The sequence below is a fragment of the Beta vulgaris genome, chromosome 3 (assembly GCF_026745355.1).
Source record: "Beta vulgaris subsp. vulgaris cultivar EL10 chromosome 3, EL10.2, whole genome shotgun sequence".
NCBI lineage: Eukaryota > Viridiplantae > Streptophyta > Magnoliopsida > Caryophyllales > Amaranthaceae > Beta > Beta vulgaris.
Genome location: NC_079204.1, coordinates 16,633,022 through 16,647,874, shown reverse-complemented (window position 1 = coordinate 16,647,874; position 14,853 = coordinate 16,633,022). Strand labels below are relative to the sequence as shown.

Sequence of the window (14,853 nt, the reverse complement as noted above, 5' to 3'; positions counted from 1 at the left end):
TTGAAGTCACTTGAGGTAGTCTTTGGGAGGTGAAAAGTAAATTGAGAAACCCTGTATTATACTCATTCCGTCAGATGGAATGGGAAATAAGGTATGATACAATATATCATCGAAATTGTGATCATTTCAAGTAGCAACGGGGAATAAGGTATTTAGGAAAAAAGTAGAGTGGGGAAACCCTGTATGATACTCATTCCACCAGATGAAATGGGGAATAAAGTATGATACAATATATCATCGAAATTGTGGTCATTTTAGGTAGCAACGTGGAATAAGGTATTTATACCCCGTATGGTACTCATTCCGTCAGATGGAACAAATTTCCTCTGAGGTTTCAAAAAAGGCAATTTTAGTTGGTCGTGTGTCAAAAGTCAAGGACAATCCCTATCGCATGGTGGGTTTGTATCTCCCGAGACCAGTTCTCAGTCATGGCCAATTTTATGTAGCCATTTCTCAGTCATTGGTAAAAATTGCCTAATAGTACTCCTATATCAGAAAGATAATGGGAAGTCTAATACTTTAAGGCCATTTCGAGGAAAAAATGAAGATGTAATGTAGAGAGAGTTTCTGAGACGATTGACCCCCCCCACTGGTTACTGGGATGAAAACCAAGTTCGTGCAAATTTTCTCCCTGTTGAGGCGGTTGAGATCCTTAACCTTTACCATCTCAACCCTTAGATGATGGCTTTCTATGGGGCTACACCAAAATTGGTATGTTCTACTAAATAAGACCATCACTTTATTAATTTTTTTAAGAATTCCCATACAGTTGTTGGCGATTCTATTGTATCGGAAGTGTGGAAGAAAATCTGGAATTCCAATCTTCCTCCTAAGGTGTTGTTGGCTTTACTTATGATGATACTAGAATTTTTTGCGCGCGATGCGTGCTTGAATTTCTTTTCAAAACATAAAGTCGATTTTCTTCGGCATAAGAATCAAAATTTGAACATTAGACATACAAAGTATAATTGTTTTTAGTTGCAAAATTTGATTGGTTTAGTTTCTTTCACTTAAGTCTCTCACCATTCTTTTTGTTTTTTTAACTTTTCAAAGTTAAATTCTATGAACAAAATAGAAATTTTATTGAATTTATTTATGATTTCAAATATTATAATTTTTTAGTTGAATCTGAATTAAGTACAGTACTTCATAAATTATAAAGAAAGTGGACACTTTGATTTCAAGTCAACTTTTTCATAAGTTGTAGTTTGTAAGTGAATTTTTAAGTTTTTATGAAGTTTCCTCATTTTAGTGATTTGCATAACGTAAATTATGCAATTTTATGATTTTAGTTGACTTGTGAGTGATTGTTATAATTATATTTTTGGTATTTTTGTTTGAAGTCCCCTTTGATTTGTAAGTGAATTTGTAATTTAGAATGGGAAGGGGGGGCAAAATAGGCATTTCAAAAGAGGACACCATTGCTCCCCCTTCTCTTATATAATAGAGATAATTGCTTCTGACTATATTATACTTCTTCCGTTCTTTTTCTACTGCAGCAATTGGGTTTTCACGCTTGCCAATGCTCAATTTTTACTATTAATATCTTTATTTACTATTTAGTAAAATTATACACATTTGATATTTTGAAAGTATATATCAAGACGGATCTAACAATACCCCACATGACTATATTTGTCTTTACATAAAAATGACAATATATAGTGAAAGGGTATGATAGTGAATGAATAGTGTAAAAATCTCATTGTTATATTAGACTACGAACGGATGAAGTAGCTTCTTAAAACATTTTGTTTTGCTCTAAAAAGAAGTCTTCCAAAACATATGAATATCATGTATCTGTTAAACAACTTTATAATTAATATAAATGTATATTTCTCTTAAACACAAAGTTTTTGATCAAGTAGACGTAAATAATCGTTTATATGTTTTCAATGTAGCGGATATATAAACATTTTTATTGTATTAAAGTTCCCGTGCATTATGCACGGGTCCAAAACCTAGTTTAAGAATATTTAACTATTATGCCATAACTTTAAATATATATAATCTAGAAGGTAATATTCTTGAACTCCTTTCTGATTTTTGAAAAATTTATAAATGGAAAGGAAAGTGTAGGATATGAATAGAGGTAACAATGAGATGAGAGTATGAGACAGCTGACGAGCTAATCGAGACCAACTCGGTAAAAAGTCAAATCGAATGAGCTTAAATTAAAATCGAGCTCGACATGCGATGTTGTCAAGTTGAATTGAGTTATCTAGTACTCAACTCGAAAACTCATGAGATACCCACAATATCAATTATTACCAAAAGTGAATTGTCCAAATCAAAAATAATTTCTATCCTAAGGGTAGTAAACAAATGACACAATCTGCAAGTTACTCGAGATCGGCTCGACTAATACTCAACTCAAGGGAACTCGTCAATGCGCTGTCAATACTAAGTCAATATTCTACGAGTAAGTTTGACTCAACTCGAGAAGTTAGCAAGTTGTGTCGAACTAACGGAAACTCGAACTCGACTCGCATCATTGCTACCTTTAGGTATGAATTTCGACTTTCGTTATCTAGTCATTTTTTTTATTGATAAATATATGCAAGTCCTCATGAAAAAGTTATTATTATGTTACTTTTCCTATCTATTCTATGTATCCAAGAATTTTTATGGCTTTTCTAATTAAGCCGCTATTAATGAGGCAGCCATCTAGTTTTAGTTCCAAAACTTTGCAAATCAGAAGCGATTTCAACCAACTCCTATTAAAGTTTTTAGAGCATCTACAATGGTAATGACTCTACAGTAAACTCTCCACTATTCTCTCTCTTCAAGCTACTTCTAAAAACTATATTTAAAAAACACCCAACAACGATAAAGCTCTTTAAAGAGCTCTCCATTGTATATTTCACTAATGGTCCCCATAACAATTAATGAAACTCATTTCTTTGTGCGATGTATTATCAATTGATTTGTTGGGGGCAATGAGTCATCTTCCATTTCTCCCAAATCGTATCTCCTCCAAGAGACACTTTTCGAAGTGTCTCCCTAGAGATACAGTGATATAGTACTCAAGACACACCCAGTGGCGTAACCAGGATTTCAAAATCGGGGGTCACAAAATAAGACAAAAGATATTCGATATTACAAATTTTACAACGCAAAAAACATTGCCTTTGATTTTTTTTTTTTTATCTACGTGTATCACTCATCGTTTCCTATATTCATTATACAATACAAATTAACACATATGAACTAATTATTAAACCATATGAAAATCAATCAATAAATTACCATCATAAAGAAATTAAATCATCATATGAAATTCTAAATTAATTAACGCTACCTAATTTATATAAATTCACACATTGACAAAAAAACTTAACAACAAAGGGAATCAATCAAATTCACAAATTCGAAAATACACACACGTAGCCAAATATTACAATCAATATCAATCAAATAATTAAGATTTTCAATATACAATATAGGAATTAAGAAATTAATAATGTAAAAAATTAAACTCTTTCAATACATGACGGTTGGCGCGACGGTCGGAGGAGAATTAGAGATGTGAGAACAGCGGTACGGTGGTCTCCTGGTCAGCATGGCAGTGGACTGCACGCGTGCGGTGGTCGCCGGACTCCAGCGTCTTAAGACGTGAAGCCAAAAGCCTGAACTCTGATATGAAGGACTTCACTTTTGAATACCGTGAGTGAGATGAGTATTGAGAAAGAAAAGAGGGAGAAACTAGAAAGTGATATGTTTAAGTTTTAAAAATTAAAATATTTTTTATTTTTTTAGGTTGTTTTAATTAAAAATCTTATGGGAATTGGGCCCACTCCCATTAATAATGATAAAGATAAATTTGCAAGTGCTAGACAAGAATACAGCCACAGGACCCAAAGTTTTCTCTTTTTTGGCCCTGGATGTTGTTTGTGACTGACGCAACAACTGTGGTTTTTTCTTATATAACTAAAATCCTAAAAAATAATTTTTTGATTCGGGGGTCACGTGACCCCCATGCCCTATACTGGCTCTGCCAGTGGACACACCCAAGAGTCTCATTGTTTAAGTAAGAATTAGCTTTCTCCTTGAAGAGTTAGTTGGAGATCCCTTCCAAGAACCTCATTATATGATAAATGCATCTCCAAGGGTCTCTCCACTCTCTCTCCTTATTCTATCTATTTCAAGATTCGTGTTAAAAAAAATACCAATAATGGTATTTGGCTCTCCAACAAGCTCTCCATACTCTATGTAGTCCCATGCATGGCAAAAAAAATAAGGGCATGTGTCATGCTAATAAAAAAAAGTAAAGGCTCTCCATCTTTTTTTTCAAAGTATCTCCATGGAAATACTTTGTAATAAGTATCTCCATGGGGAGACTATGAAGAATCCCCAATAGTCCAATTATTGGAATAGAACTAGCTCTCATTTTCTCTCTCCTTAGAGAGCTAGTTGGAAAGCTCATTGGAGAATGGAGAGCTTCATTATAAATACTCTTATACATGCTCTAACGAGAAGGTCGAACTTGATTTCTGTTTTTAAAATCAAATGTTCCTAACCGGTATTGTGTCCACCATTGGATACTTGGATTATTTGCTCACCCCTACTTCTATTTACAATATAGTAATCCTTAAAAAATAGTTCATGCATATTAACTTTAAGAGTCGGTTTGGTTCACTATTTTTTGGATCTAAGAAACGGAATCAATTACCGACTCCCTTTCTTCATGTGTGGTTCAACCCCTCACCAATCCATTACCATTAGTTGGTGTGGTAATGGACTCTCTCAATTTGTTACCTCCTCTCCCCTCAAGTAACAAAATCCATTAGTTGGTGGTAATGGTTACCATTCCATGGCTTGAACCAAACACCCAATAAATGTAACCATTTTTATTATCATTTTCCTCATTTATTTGTTTCAATTCCCTTTATATCCCATATCTTGAACCAAACGACCCATAAATGATAACCTTCCCAAAGAAATCCTTAAGGGGGTGTTTGTTTAGGGGGATTAGGGGGTGGGAATGGGATATTATATCCCCATGGGTAGATATCCCATGTTTGTTTGAGGGGATATCTAAATTGATATGTGAAGGGGAATGGGATTAAACCCCCCCTTATCCCACGAAAATAAGACATGGGGGGAAGTATTAGGGAGGAGGATTATTTCTGGTTATGTTAAAAGACGAATTTACCCTTCATTAAAATATACTTCACCAATATTGCTTGCTCTTCTTTTGCTATCCTTCATTAAAATGGCAAATTTGTAATTTAGCAATATATTCCCTACTTAAATACCTCATACCAAACATGGGATAATAATATTCCCAACATAATCGCACTAACACACCAAACAAGGGATTGAGATATATTTAATGAATTCCCACCTTCTAACTCCCATTCCCAATCCTATCCTCTAATCTCCAAACTCCCAATCCCTCATACCAAACTCCCCGTAAGTGGTCTTTCCTCCGACCTCGGTTTTGTGGCTTAGTCTCGTTTAGAATATGCACTATCTCTAGAATCCATTTTTCACAATTGGTTTGATTAATTATAATAGAATTATAGAAAGTTGATATTTTGAAATACATTGTACTATTATGTTCTCTTCACATTACTCTGAGAAAGACTAAAGTTAAATTGCTATTACGTATGTAGAATATAAAATACAAAAATACTCAAGTTAAATTTCTTCTTAGCCTCCTCTTCTCACTTTTTTCCGCTCTTCTCATCAAATCCTAAACATGTCTACTTGGGACTGTCGTCAACAACTAATGGTAAGCTCCTCCTCTAATAGATTTTCTTTATCATAGCGCTTTAGTTTTTCTCATAACAAATTTATCTCTATATGTGGGAGTTTCTCTCTCTTGTAGAGATTATTTGTTCTTGTCTATCGTATGAGTTTTGTTTGTTTGTTTTTCTATTTTCAAATTGAAGATTGTGGTGAATATAATTGGAAATTTACATGATTTTAGATATGTTACAAGTTTTTGGGTCAATACAATTATAGAGCGGATTGTAAAGATGGACGCCTTCAAAGGCATCAAGTCACATTAATTTGGAGATGCACTTGAATATGCATAAATTTAATTTTCTTAATTATAATATAAGATTTTTAAATTTATATTATATTGGATTTGACTTTTATACTGTGAATACCATATGAATTTTGTAAAAGAAAATTTTCCTTTTCGTCGGAAAAACGAAACAGAGTCATACTAAATTGTAGGAGGAACTTCTAATGTTCAATCAAAACAAAAATAGTGGAGACTTGGTAGTTTGGGTGACGTAACAGTAATGCACATTGCATTCTTTTGATTTAAGAAAATGTTTGATTAATCCTATAAATTACTCTACCAGACAATATGAAAAGAATAATAAAATAAAAAGATTAATAATATTAAATATTATGATGGGATAGCCAATATACTATATAGGCAAAGAAATGAAGAATGAATCACGATCCTATAATGTGGGATAAAAAATCATTGTCATTGTTGGTTTTGGACTTAAGAAATGAAAACCGGTGAGACGGCAGACTTGAAACATGTGTGGAAAACCTAAGCAGCATAGGATCCGTAAAAACAGAGAGATATGACAATATCAGCTAAGCTAGGTGTTGTATGGAAAAGTAGCAACTTGTAGGGCATCATTGTCATGCTTTCTTTTTGAATTAAGTATATATGATGATGGCTTCTTAACCGTTGCACTTTTATCTGGACTTTACAACCACCAGCCACATTGCCACACCACTGTGCTTTGTGCCATTCTTGTGGTGCTCCGCAAGCACCCAAGCACGTGGGGGGGGGGGAGTCACAACATACCAAATGGAAACTCTACAACTTCTATTTAGTGATGAGCCTATATCTGGATCACCTTTAGGAATCACAATATTTGTGAGTAGGGGTGTTTGCGGTTTGAGTTGATGCGGTTCGGGATGTAATCTAATCCAAATCGCAAATATACGATTTGATATTTTTTCAATCCAAACCGCACCGCACTTTGTCCAAACCAACCCAAACCGAACCATGCAAAACGGTTTGGTGCGATTTGGTTTGCGATTTAACCATTTTTTCCTCCGCGACATTAATTTTGTAATCTAAGAGTAAAAAAATTGTTCATCTATATTAGAGTCCAAATGAATACGAAGTTATCTACATAATTAAACATAAATAATAATTTATCAAAAGTGTCCAAGTTCTTTACCTCAAACTTATTTTTTCAGTAGTGTACTTGTATATAGCACCTATTGACTAGAATATGGACTTATAAGGTTCAGTTCTGTGTGAGGTTTTCTAGAGTTTGTTCAGGTCATGTATGAGAACAGAATGAATTTGCTCTTTTTACTGATATATAGTTTTGAGGTTATCTTGTTCAAGTCTAAAAATAACTGATTTTGGCCAGGAGAGAAAAAGTAAAAATCACTGCTCTTTTTACTATAACAGTTGTAAATAATGGTGAATAAAATTGCTACCTGAATCCTTCTAGTTGTGGCTTTGATGCTGTTAAATAAGTATTTTTGGTCAATTTGGAAAGGTTTGTGCTGTTGACTTGCTCATGTTTGTTTTTGCATGATCATTGTTGTTCATGTACATAATCTTGTGTTATTGCAGCGGTTGCTATGCTTTTTAGTTGTTTCCGGTGCAAGTTGTCGTGCCACTGCGTGCTACTACTACCGGCTAAGCCAATTATTGTACAAGTTATTACAACTTTGTTAAACTAATATTTGTTATTAAACTAATATTTACTATATCCATGTGTTGCAGGTGCTTGCGGAATCCAACTATTTTGAAGAATAATATGAGGAAGAAAATAGCATGACACTAACAGAGACTGAGGCAATTGAAAAATGGAATGACACTATTCAAACTATTAGATATCTTTTTTTTTTTTTCTCTTGTAGTTTCCAATTTGTTTTTACTGTAACAATTGTGAACAACCAACTAGACATGTTAGTTGATTAAGGTGTTTATATAAATGACAATTATTTTTTATCTATATAGTAGCTTTTTATTGATTCATTAAATTGTTTTGTTGTTTACTTTTAGTATTACTATAGCATATATATGTATTAATTCATAAATCTTAAACTGTAAAATGTGTAGTTGCCCCTAATAGTTTTAATAAAAATGTCAAAAGTTGCACCTAAAAACATCCTTTAGCGACTAACTTATGGTTGCATTAGAGGCAACATATAATTAGAGATAGATTTATGGTGCCTCTAAATATAAGTGGTCTTATCAGCAATATAACTTGTGTGCCCCAAAAAGGTGGCATTAGGGGCAACCTATAATTAGCGACAGACATATGGTTGCCTCTAAATGTAAGAGGCTTTAGCAGAATTGTAACTTGTGTGCCTCAAAAGGTGGCATTAGGGGCAACCTATTATTAGCGACAGACACATGGTTGCCTCAAACATATCAGTCTTTAGCCGCACCATAACTTGTCTGCCTCTAACTGACGCATTAGGGGCAACCTATAATTAGCGACAGTCATATGTTTGCCTCTAAACTTAAGAGTCTTTAGCAGATACCATAATTTGTCTGCCTCTAAAACGTGGCATTAGGGGCAACCTATAATTAGCGACAGGCATATGGTTGTCTCTAAACATAAGAGTCTTTAGCAGCACCATAACTTGTCTGCCTCTAAAACGTGGCATTAGGGGCAACCTATAATTAGCGACGGACTAATTAGAGGCAACCAAAAAATTATTTCTAAACACCATTAGAGGCTACAAATATATATTTAGATGCAATTTTGGATTGCCTCTATATGTAGTTTTTTTTGTAGTGTTATAATGCTTTCAGCTAGTAATGATTGTGTTTCAGTTAGACTTGATTGTTTTTCAGCTAGTATTTATTGTGTTTCAGTTAGACTTGTTTATTTCTCAGCTAGTCTTTACAGTGCTTCAGTTAGACTTAATTATTTGTCAGCTAGTCTTTATAGTGCTTCAGTTAGACATCTTTGTTTTTCAGCTAGTCTTTCAAGTCCTTCACTAACTGGCTATCATACCCTTTTCTATTAAAAAACTTTCAAAAACAGAAATCTAACAAGCAAAATACTCCCTAAAAACAATAAAGTAATCATACCCTTTTTAGGTCAACAAGTGCAAAATGGTTAGTATTTTGACCATCATACAGCTCCATGGTTTTGATTGCATAGACACCACAATCAAAATTGTTGTCCTTGCTTCTCCAAGGGAAATAAAGAGTTGATGTTTGCCAATGGTGGAGATGATAAAAATCACGACATCTAATAGTAACTTGCATAAAAGAATCAAAAGCACGACACTGCATTTGAAGATCAAAAAGTAAACAACAATTAAAAAACAAGTAATAAAATGGAACAAAAAAAAAATACAAATGCTCATAAAAAGGTACGTACAAAGTATGTAAGACCGTTAAATTCCTCATGCTTATATCTATCAATGTCCTTCATGTCTGTACGATTGTCAATATTGTCAATCCTTTTAGCTTTCTTGTTCAGCACCAAGACAGTATAATGATCATCCTTGTGAACAGGAACAAAAATCTGGAAGATAAACATAAGATGCAAAAGCAATAAGTCTACCTGACAGAGAACAAAAAACTAAATGAAATACTAAAAACACTAGCTGAAACAAAAACATACACTAACTGAAAGATTGAAAACAATGACTGAAATGTAAATTACTCCAACTCATTTATATACACTAACTGAACTAAAAACATACACTAACTGAAAACATAAACTAGGACTAACTGACAAGTAACATACACTAAGTGAAATAGAAAGATACACTAACTGACATAGAAACATACACTAACTGAAACATAAACTAATACTAACTGACAAGTAACATACACTAACTGAAATAGGAACATACACTGACTGAAACATAAACTAATACTAACTGACAAGTAACATACACTAACTGACAAAAAACATAAACTAAATGAAACATAAACTAATACTACCTGACATGAAACATACACTAACTGACAACAAACATACACTAAATAAAACATAAAATAATACTAAGTGAAATCAAAACAAATAAAAAAATGGTTAACAATAATACAACTAACCAGTTCAGCTTCTCGAATATCATTCCCTGGAAATGATTTCACCCATGAAGAAATAGCTTCCTTACATTTCTTGTAGTATAAATCATCATCTTTTGTAACCAGCTTTTTCTTCTTTTCTTCCCATTCCTTCAACTTCTGATCATACTGACTAGTGCCCTCCAGCTTTTTCAAAATAATCTCATTTTCAGCAATCTCACTCTCAAACTGAACCTTTTTTACCTTCTCAGCACACATCCAATCGATATAGTTCTACAACAAAAGAAAACAGATAATATGACAAACTGAAAGACAGAAGATGACCAACTGAAAAAATAATATGACCAACTGAAAAACATAATATGACAAACTGAAAAACAGAAGATGACCAACTGAAAAAATAATATGACCAAATTTAGTTTTCAGTTAGACTTATTTATTATTCAGTTAGATTTATTTAGTTTTCAGTTAGACTTATTTAGTTTCCAGTTAGACTTATTAAGTTTTCAATTAGACTTATTTAGTTTTCAGTTAGACTCATTTAGTTTTCAGTTGGGCTTCATATTACTTCATTTAGTCTAATGAAATTTTAAGTTAGCATTTCCACTATTTCAGTTAGACTTCTTTATTTTCATTTAGACTTATTTATTATTCAGCTAGACTTATTTAGTTTTCAGTTAGACTTATTTAGTTGTCAGTTACACTTATTTACTTTTCATTAGACTGAAAAAATAATGTGACCAACTCAAAAACATAATATGACAAACTGAAAAACAGAAGATGACCAACTGAAAAAATAATATGACCAAATGAAAACAAACATATAAAACTAAGCAATAACAATAAACACTTACAAAAGGCATAATATTAAACCAGAATCTCCTTGTTGCAGAAGGTGATTCCTCTTCTTGCCTATTGAACATGAAGGCGCATCCGTCAATAACTCCACATGTGAGCCAACCTTGACGAGGCATGCTAATTAAGTCGAATTTGTACAACTGAACCGCATAGTTGCTATGAGGATTATCAAAATCCACAATGAGATCACTTGTTAGTTCACTTTGCATATTTGATTTTTCATCTTCACTTCTTCAGAATCTATATCCAATGACATAAATGCAACATCTTCATACTCATTGTAAAATAGATAATCAACCAGCAACCTCTGCTCAGGAGACAGATCACTCAAATACTTATTATATTGTTGCAAACTTCGACACAATATTATGCCATGATTGTTGACAGGAACAACATGCAATCCAGGTGTAGAAGATGAACAAACACCAGCTTCCTTCTCTTCCTCTTCTTTTTTGGGCTCATTAGAATCAACTCCTTGTGCACAAACCCTATCAATGAGATCCTCCAAACCTTCATCGTCATAATCATCACCTGGTTCCTTAACTCTCACAACTTTCTCAGATTTCTCTGAAGTAGGGTCATAGTCCCACCCCTTCAATAATTCAGGTGTTGAAGGAATTTCTGACTTTGATTGTTTCTGAGGTTTGTAGGATTTGTATGATGATTGATCAGAATAAGAGCCATCACCCTGCATTCAATATATCAAAAAAATGACACATATACTAACTGAAAGATAAACATACACTAACTGAAAATAGAAACAGATACTAACTGACAAGAAACACAAACCAAATGAAAAATAAACTATTACTAACTGACAAGAAAGATACACTAACTACATAAAATAATACTAACTAACAAGAAACAAACACTAACTGACATAAAACTTACACTAACTCAAACATAAACCGATACTAACTGACAAGAAACAAACACTAACTGACAACAAACATACACTAACTGAAATAAAGATATACTAAATGACAAGAAACATCACTAACTAAACAAAAAATTAAACAAATTAAAACACAAACTAAAACTATACTTACTCGAGGATATTTTACATTTACTGGAGTGATGATTGGAATTGAACTTCCAACACCCTCACCACTCTCTGCACTGTATGCAAATCCAACATTCAACAACAGGACTAGGAGTTAATAGTTGGAATGAAGGGCCATCGAAATCAGGAATCTTTTTCCTTTTAGCAGAAGAATCAACTCTCCAAGACTTTCTGCTATATACATTCTCAACAGCTTCAACAATGAGGAGGAGGAGGAGGAGTTGGAGTACGAAGATCAACAAGATCAACACCAACAGCGGTGCGAGTAGGGGCGTGTGTAGAAATCTTACACTTATCCTTATCCTTGCCCTTTAAGTTGATCATCATCAGCATTCCTCGTCTTCGTATCATCTTCCTTTGGTTGTTCTTTCTCAACATCTTAATTCAAAAACAAAAAACAATAAAAAATAAATATAAAAAGTTCCATTTGATATTTATATGATATTCAGTTGGTATTAATACTATTTCAGTTAGAGTATCAAAGTTTTCAGTTGGTCTGAATATTCTTTCAGTTTGACTTGTTTATTGTTCAGCTAGTCTTTATAGTGCTTCAGTTAGACTTGTTTATTTTTCAGCTAGTCTTTATAGTAATTCAGTTAGCCCTATTTATTCTTCAGTTCGTTTTCATATTGTTACAAACTGAAACAGTATTTCAGTTGCTATTTATAAGATATTATTTCCTTTAGAGCATCACATTTTTCAGTTGGTCTTTAAATTCTTTCAATTAGCTATAAAATCAAAGAAACTTACTTCCTCCTTTCTCTCCATCTGCATGAACCCCAGCATCCAACTCTTTATTTCCTCCTTTCTCTTTATCTCCTTGAAGACCACCATCATCATCAGCATTGCCAGTCTTCTTATCATCTTCCTTTGGTTCTTTCTCATTATCTTCATTCAAAAACAAAAACAATAAAAAAAAATAAATACACAATAACTGAAAAACACAAAATCAAAAATGAATCAATTCATTGACAAACTGAAATATTTTTCCACCAGATTAAATAAAAACAAATACCAAAAGTTTCATTTGGTATTTATATGATATTCAGCTAGTATTAATATTATTTCAGTTAGAATATCAGACTTTTCAGTTGGTCTTTTTATTCTTTCAGTTACCTATTTAACTTTTTCATTTAAGCAAACTGAAACAATACAATAAGAAGAACTTACTTCCACCTTCCTCTCCATCTCCATGAACACCAGCATCCTTATCTCCTCCTTTGTCTTCATCTCCTTAAAGACCAGCATCACCATTATCATCAGCATCATCATCCTTTGTCTCATTATAATTCTGGTGATCCTTATCATCACCATCATCATCATCATCATCATCATCATCATCATCTTTATGCTGATCATCATCAGCATTCCTCTTCTTCTCATCCTCCTCTCCTTCTTTTTCATCATCTTCATTCAAAACATAAAAAAACAACTAAATACACATGAACTGAAACAATGTTTCCACCAGATGAAAAAAAAAACATCAACTGAAAACATCCAGCAATCAAATGAAAACTTAATTGAAGTGAAAAAATTCATTTAGTATTCATCTCATTTTTAGCTGGTGTTCATATTATTAGACCTTATTGGAACTTATTGCACTTATTAGACCTTATTGCAACTTATCTGAACTTATCTGAACTTATCTGAACTTATCTGAACTTATTGGACCTGAAACTTAATTTTTTAAGTTGAACAGAACGCACCCTAAGGGTGCGTTCTATTCAACTTATTGGACCTGAACTTATTGGAACTTATCTGAACTGAACTTATTGAACCTGAACTGAACTTATTGGAACTTATTAAACCTGATTGGACCTGATTTGACCTGATTCAACTTATTGGACCTGATTGAACCTGATTGGAACTTATTGGACCTGATTGGAACTTATTGGACCTGATTGAACCTGATTGACCTTATTAGACCATATTGGAACTTATTGACCCTGATTGAAACTTATTAGACCTTATTGGACCTGATTGAAACTTATTAGACCTTATTGGACCTGATTGAAATTTATTTGACCTTATTAGACAAAAACATTGACCATGAATAACATAAATATTACCACTAACGTAAATACTATCCCTCAAAATTTTTTATGGAATAATAATTATTATAATTCGTCCTTTAAAAAATAATGATTATGTAGAAGAAAACGTATTGATTGAAGAGGATGATGTAGAAGATGAAGAAATATACTCCGATAAAGAAAGATACTCCAGTGATGATAATGAAGCAATCAATTGATAACATTTATATCGTTCATAGTTATTAGTAACGAAAACATGTTATCTCTAGTTATTTAAAGACGAATTGCAAAATATTGTAATTATTATTATTATTATTATTATTATTATTATTATTATTGTTAACCTTAATTATTTGACCATGATTATAATATTATTCAATAGCAATATGAATAATCAAATAATAGACAATAATACAAGTATAATACTATACATTGTGGTACTTTAATAAAAAATTCTAATAATAACATAATCAGCTAATAGTAACATGAATAATAAAATAATAGACATAATACAAATAAATAATAAAATAATAGACATAATACAAATAAATAATAAAATAATAGACATAATACAAATAAATAATAAAATAATAAACACTAATACAAGTATAATACTATATAATCATTGTGGTACTTTAATTAAAATTCTAATAATAACATAATCCGCTTATAGTGATATGAAATTATGAATAACAAAATAGTGGACAATAATACAAATGTTTATTAAACATTGACTATTTGGACCTTATTGGACCTTATTAGACCTGATTGGAACTTATTGGACCTTATTAGACCTGATTGGAACTTATTGCACCTGATTGGAACTTATTGCACCTGATTGGAACTTATTGGACCTTATTAGACCTTATTGGAACTTATTGCACTTATTAGACCTT

At 32.5% G+C, this 14,853-nt stretch overlaps 2 protein-coding genes across 2 annotated transcripts; both read right to left on the bottom strand.

Annotated features, from left to right (window-relative positions):
- Nucleotides 1-8,872: 8,872 nt before the first annotated feature.
- On the bottom strand, nt 8,873-10,295 carry LOC130590705 (uncharacterized). Its single transcript, XM_057393250.1, has 2 exons — nt 10,028-10,295; nt 8,873-9,491 (listed from the first exon to the last, which is right to left on the bottom strand). The coding sequence occupies exons 1-2, from the start codon at nt 10,259-10,261 to the stop codon at nt 9,327-9,329; spliced, it is 399 nt and encodes a 132-aa protein (XP_057249233.1). The 5' UTR covers nt 10,262-10,295; the 3' UTR covers nt 8,873-9,326.
- A 416-nt stretch (nt 10,296-10,711) lies between these two features.
- On the bottom strand, nt 10,712-13,419 carry LOC130590765 (uncharacterized). The gene is made up of 5 exons (XM_057393312.1): nt 13,095-13,419; nt 12,675-12,812; nt 12,155-12,302; nt 11,091-11,428; nt 10,712-10,726 (listed from the first exon to the last, which is right to left on the bottom strand). Exons 1-5 carry the CDS (start codon nt 13,335-13,337, stop codon nt 10,712-10,714), a joined length of 882 nt encoding a protein of 293 aa, XP_057249295.1. The 5' UTR covers nt 13,338-13,419.
- Between the last annotated feature and the right edge of the window lie 1,434 nt (nt 13,420-14,853).

Excerpts from the sequence above, each read along its gene's own strand:
- LOC130590705 (XM_057393250.1), bottom strand. The coding sequence starts at position 10,261 with ATGTGTGCTGAGAAGGTAAAAAAGGTTCAGTTTGAGAGTGAGATTGCT. Across the intron at positions 9,492-10,027 it reads ATATTCGAGAAGCTGAACTG|ATTTTTGTTCCTGTTCACAA; the intron begins GTTAGTTGTATT and ends TTTATCTTCCAG.
- LOC130590765 (XM_057393312.1), bottom strand. The coding sequence starts at position 13,337 with ATGAAGATGATGAAAAAGAAGGAGAGGAGGATGAGAAGAAGAGGAATG. Across the intron at positions 12,813-13,094 it reads AGATGGAGAGGAAGGTGGAA|ATAATGAGAAAGAACCAAAG; the intron begins GTAAGTTCTTCT and ends TTTTGAATGAAG. Across the intron at positions 12,303-12,674 it reads AGATGGAGAGAAAGGAGGAA|ATGTTGAGAAAGAACAACCA; the intron begins GTAAGTTTCTTT and ends TTTTGAATTAAG.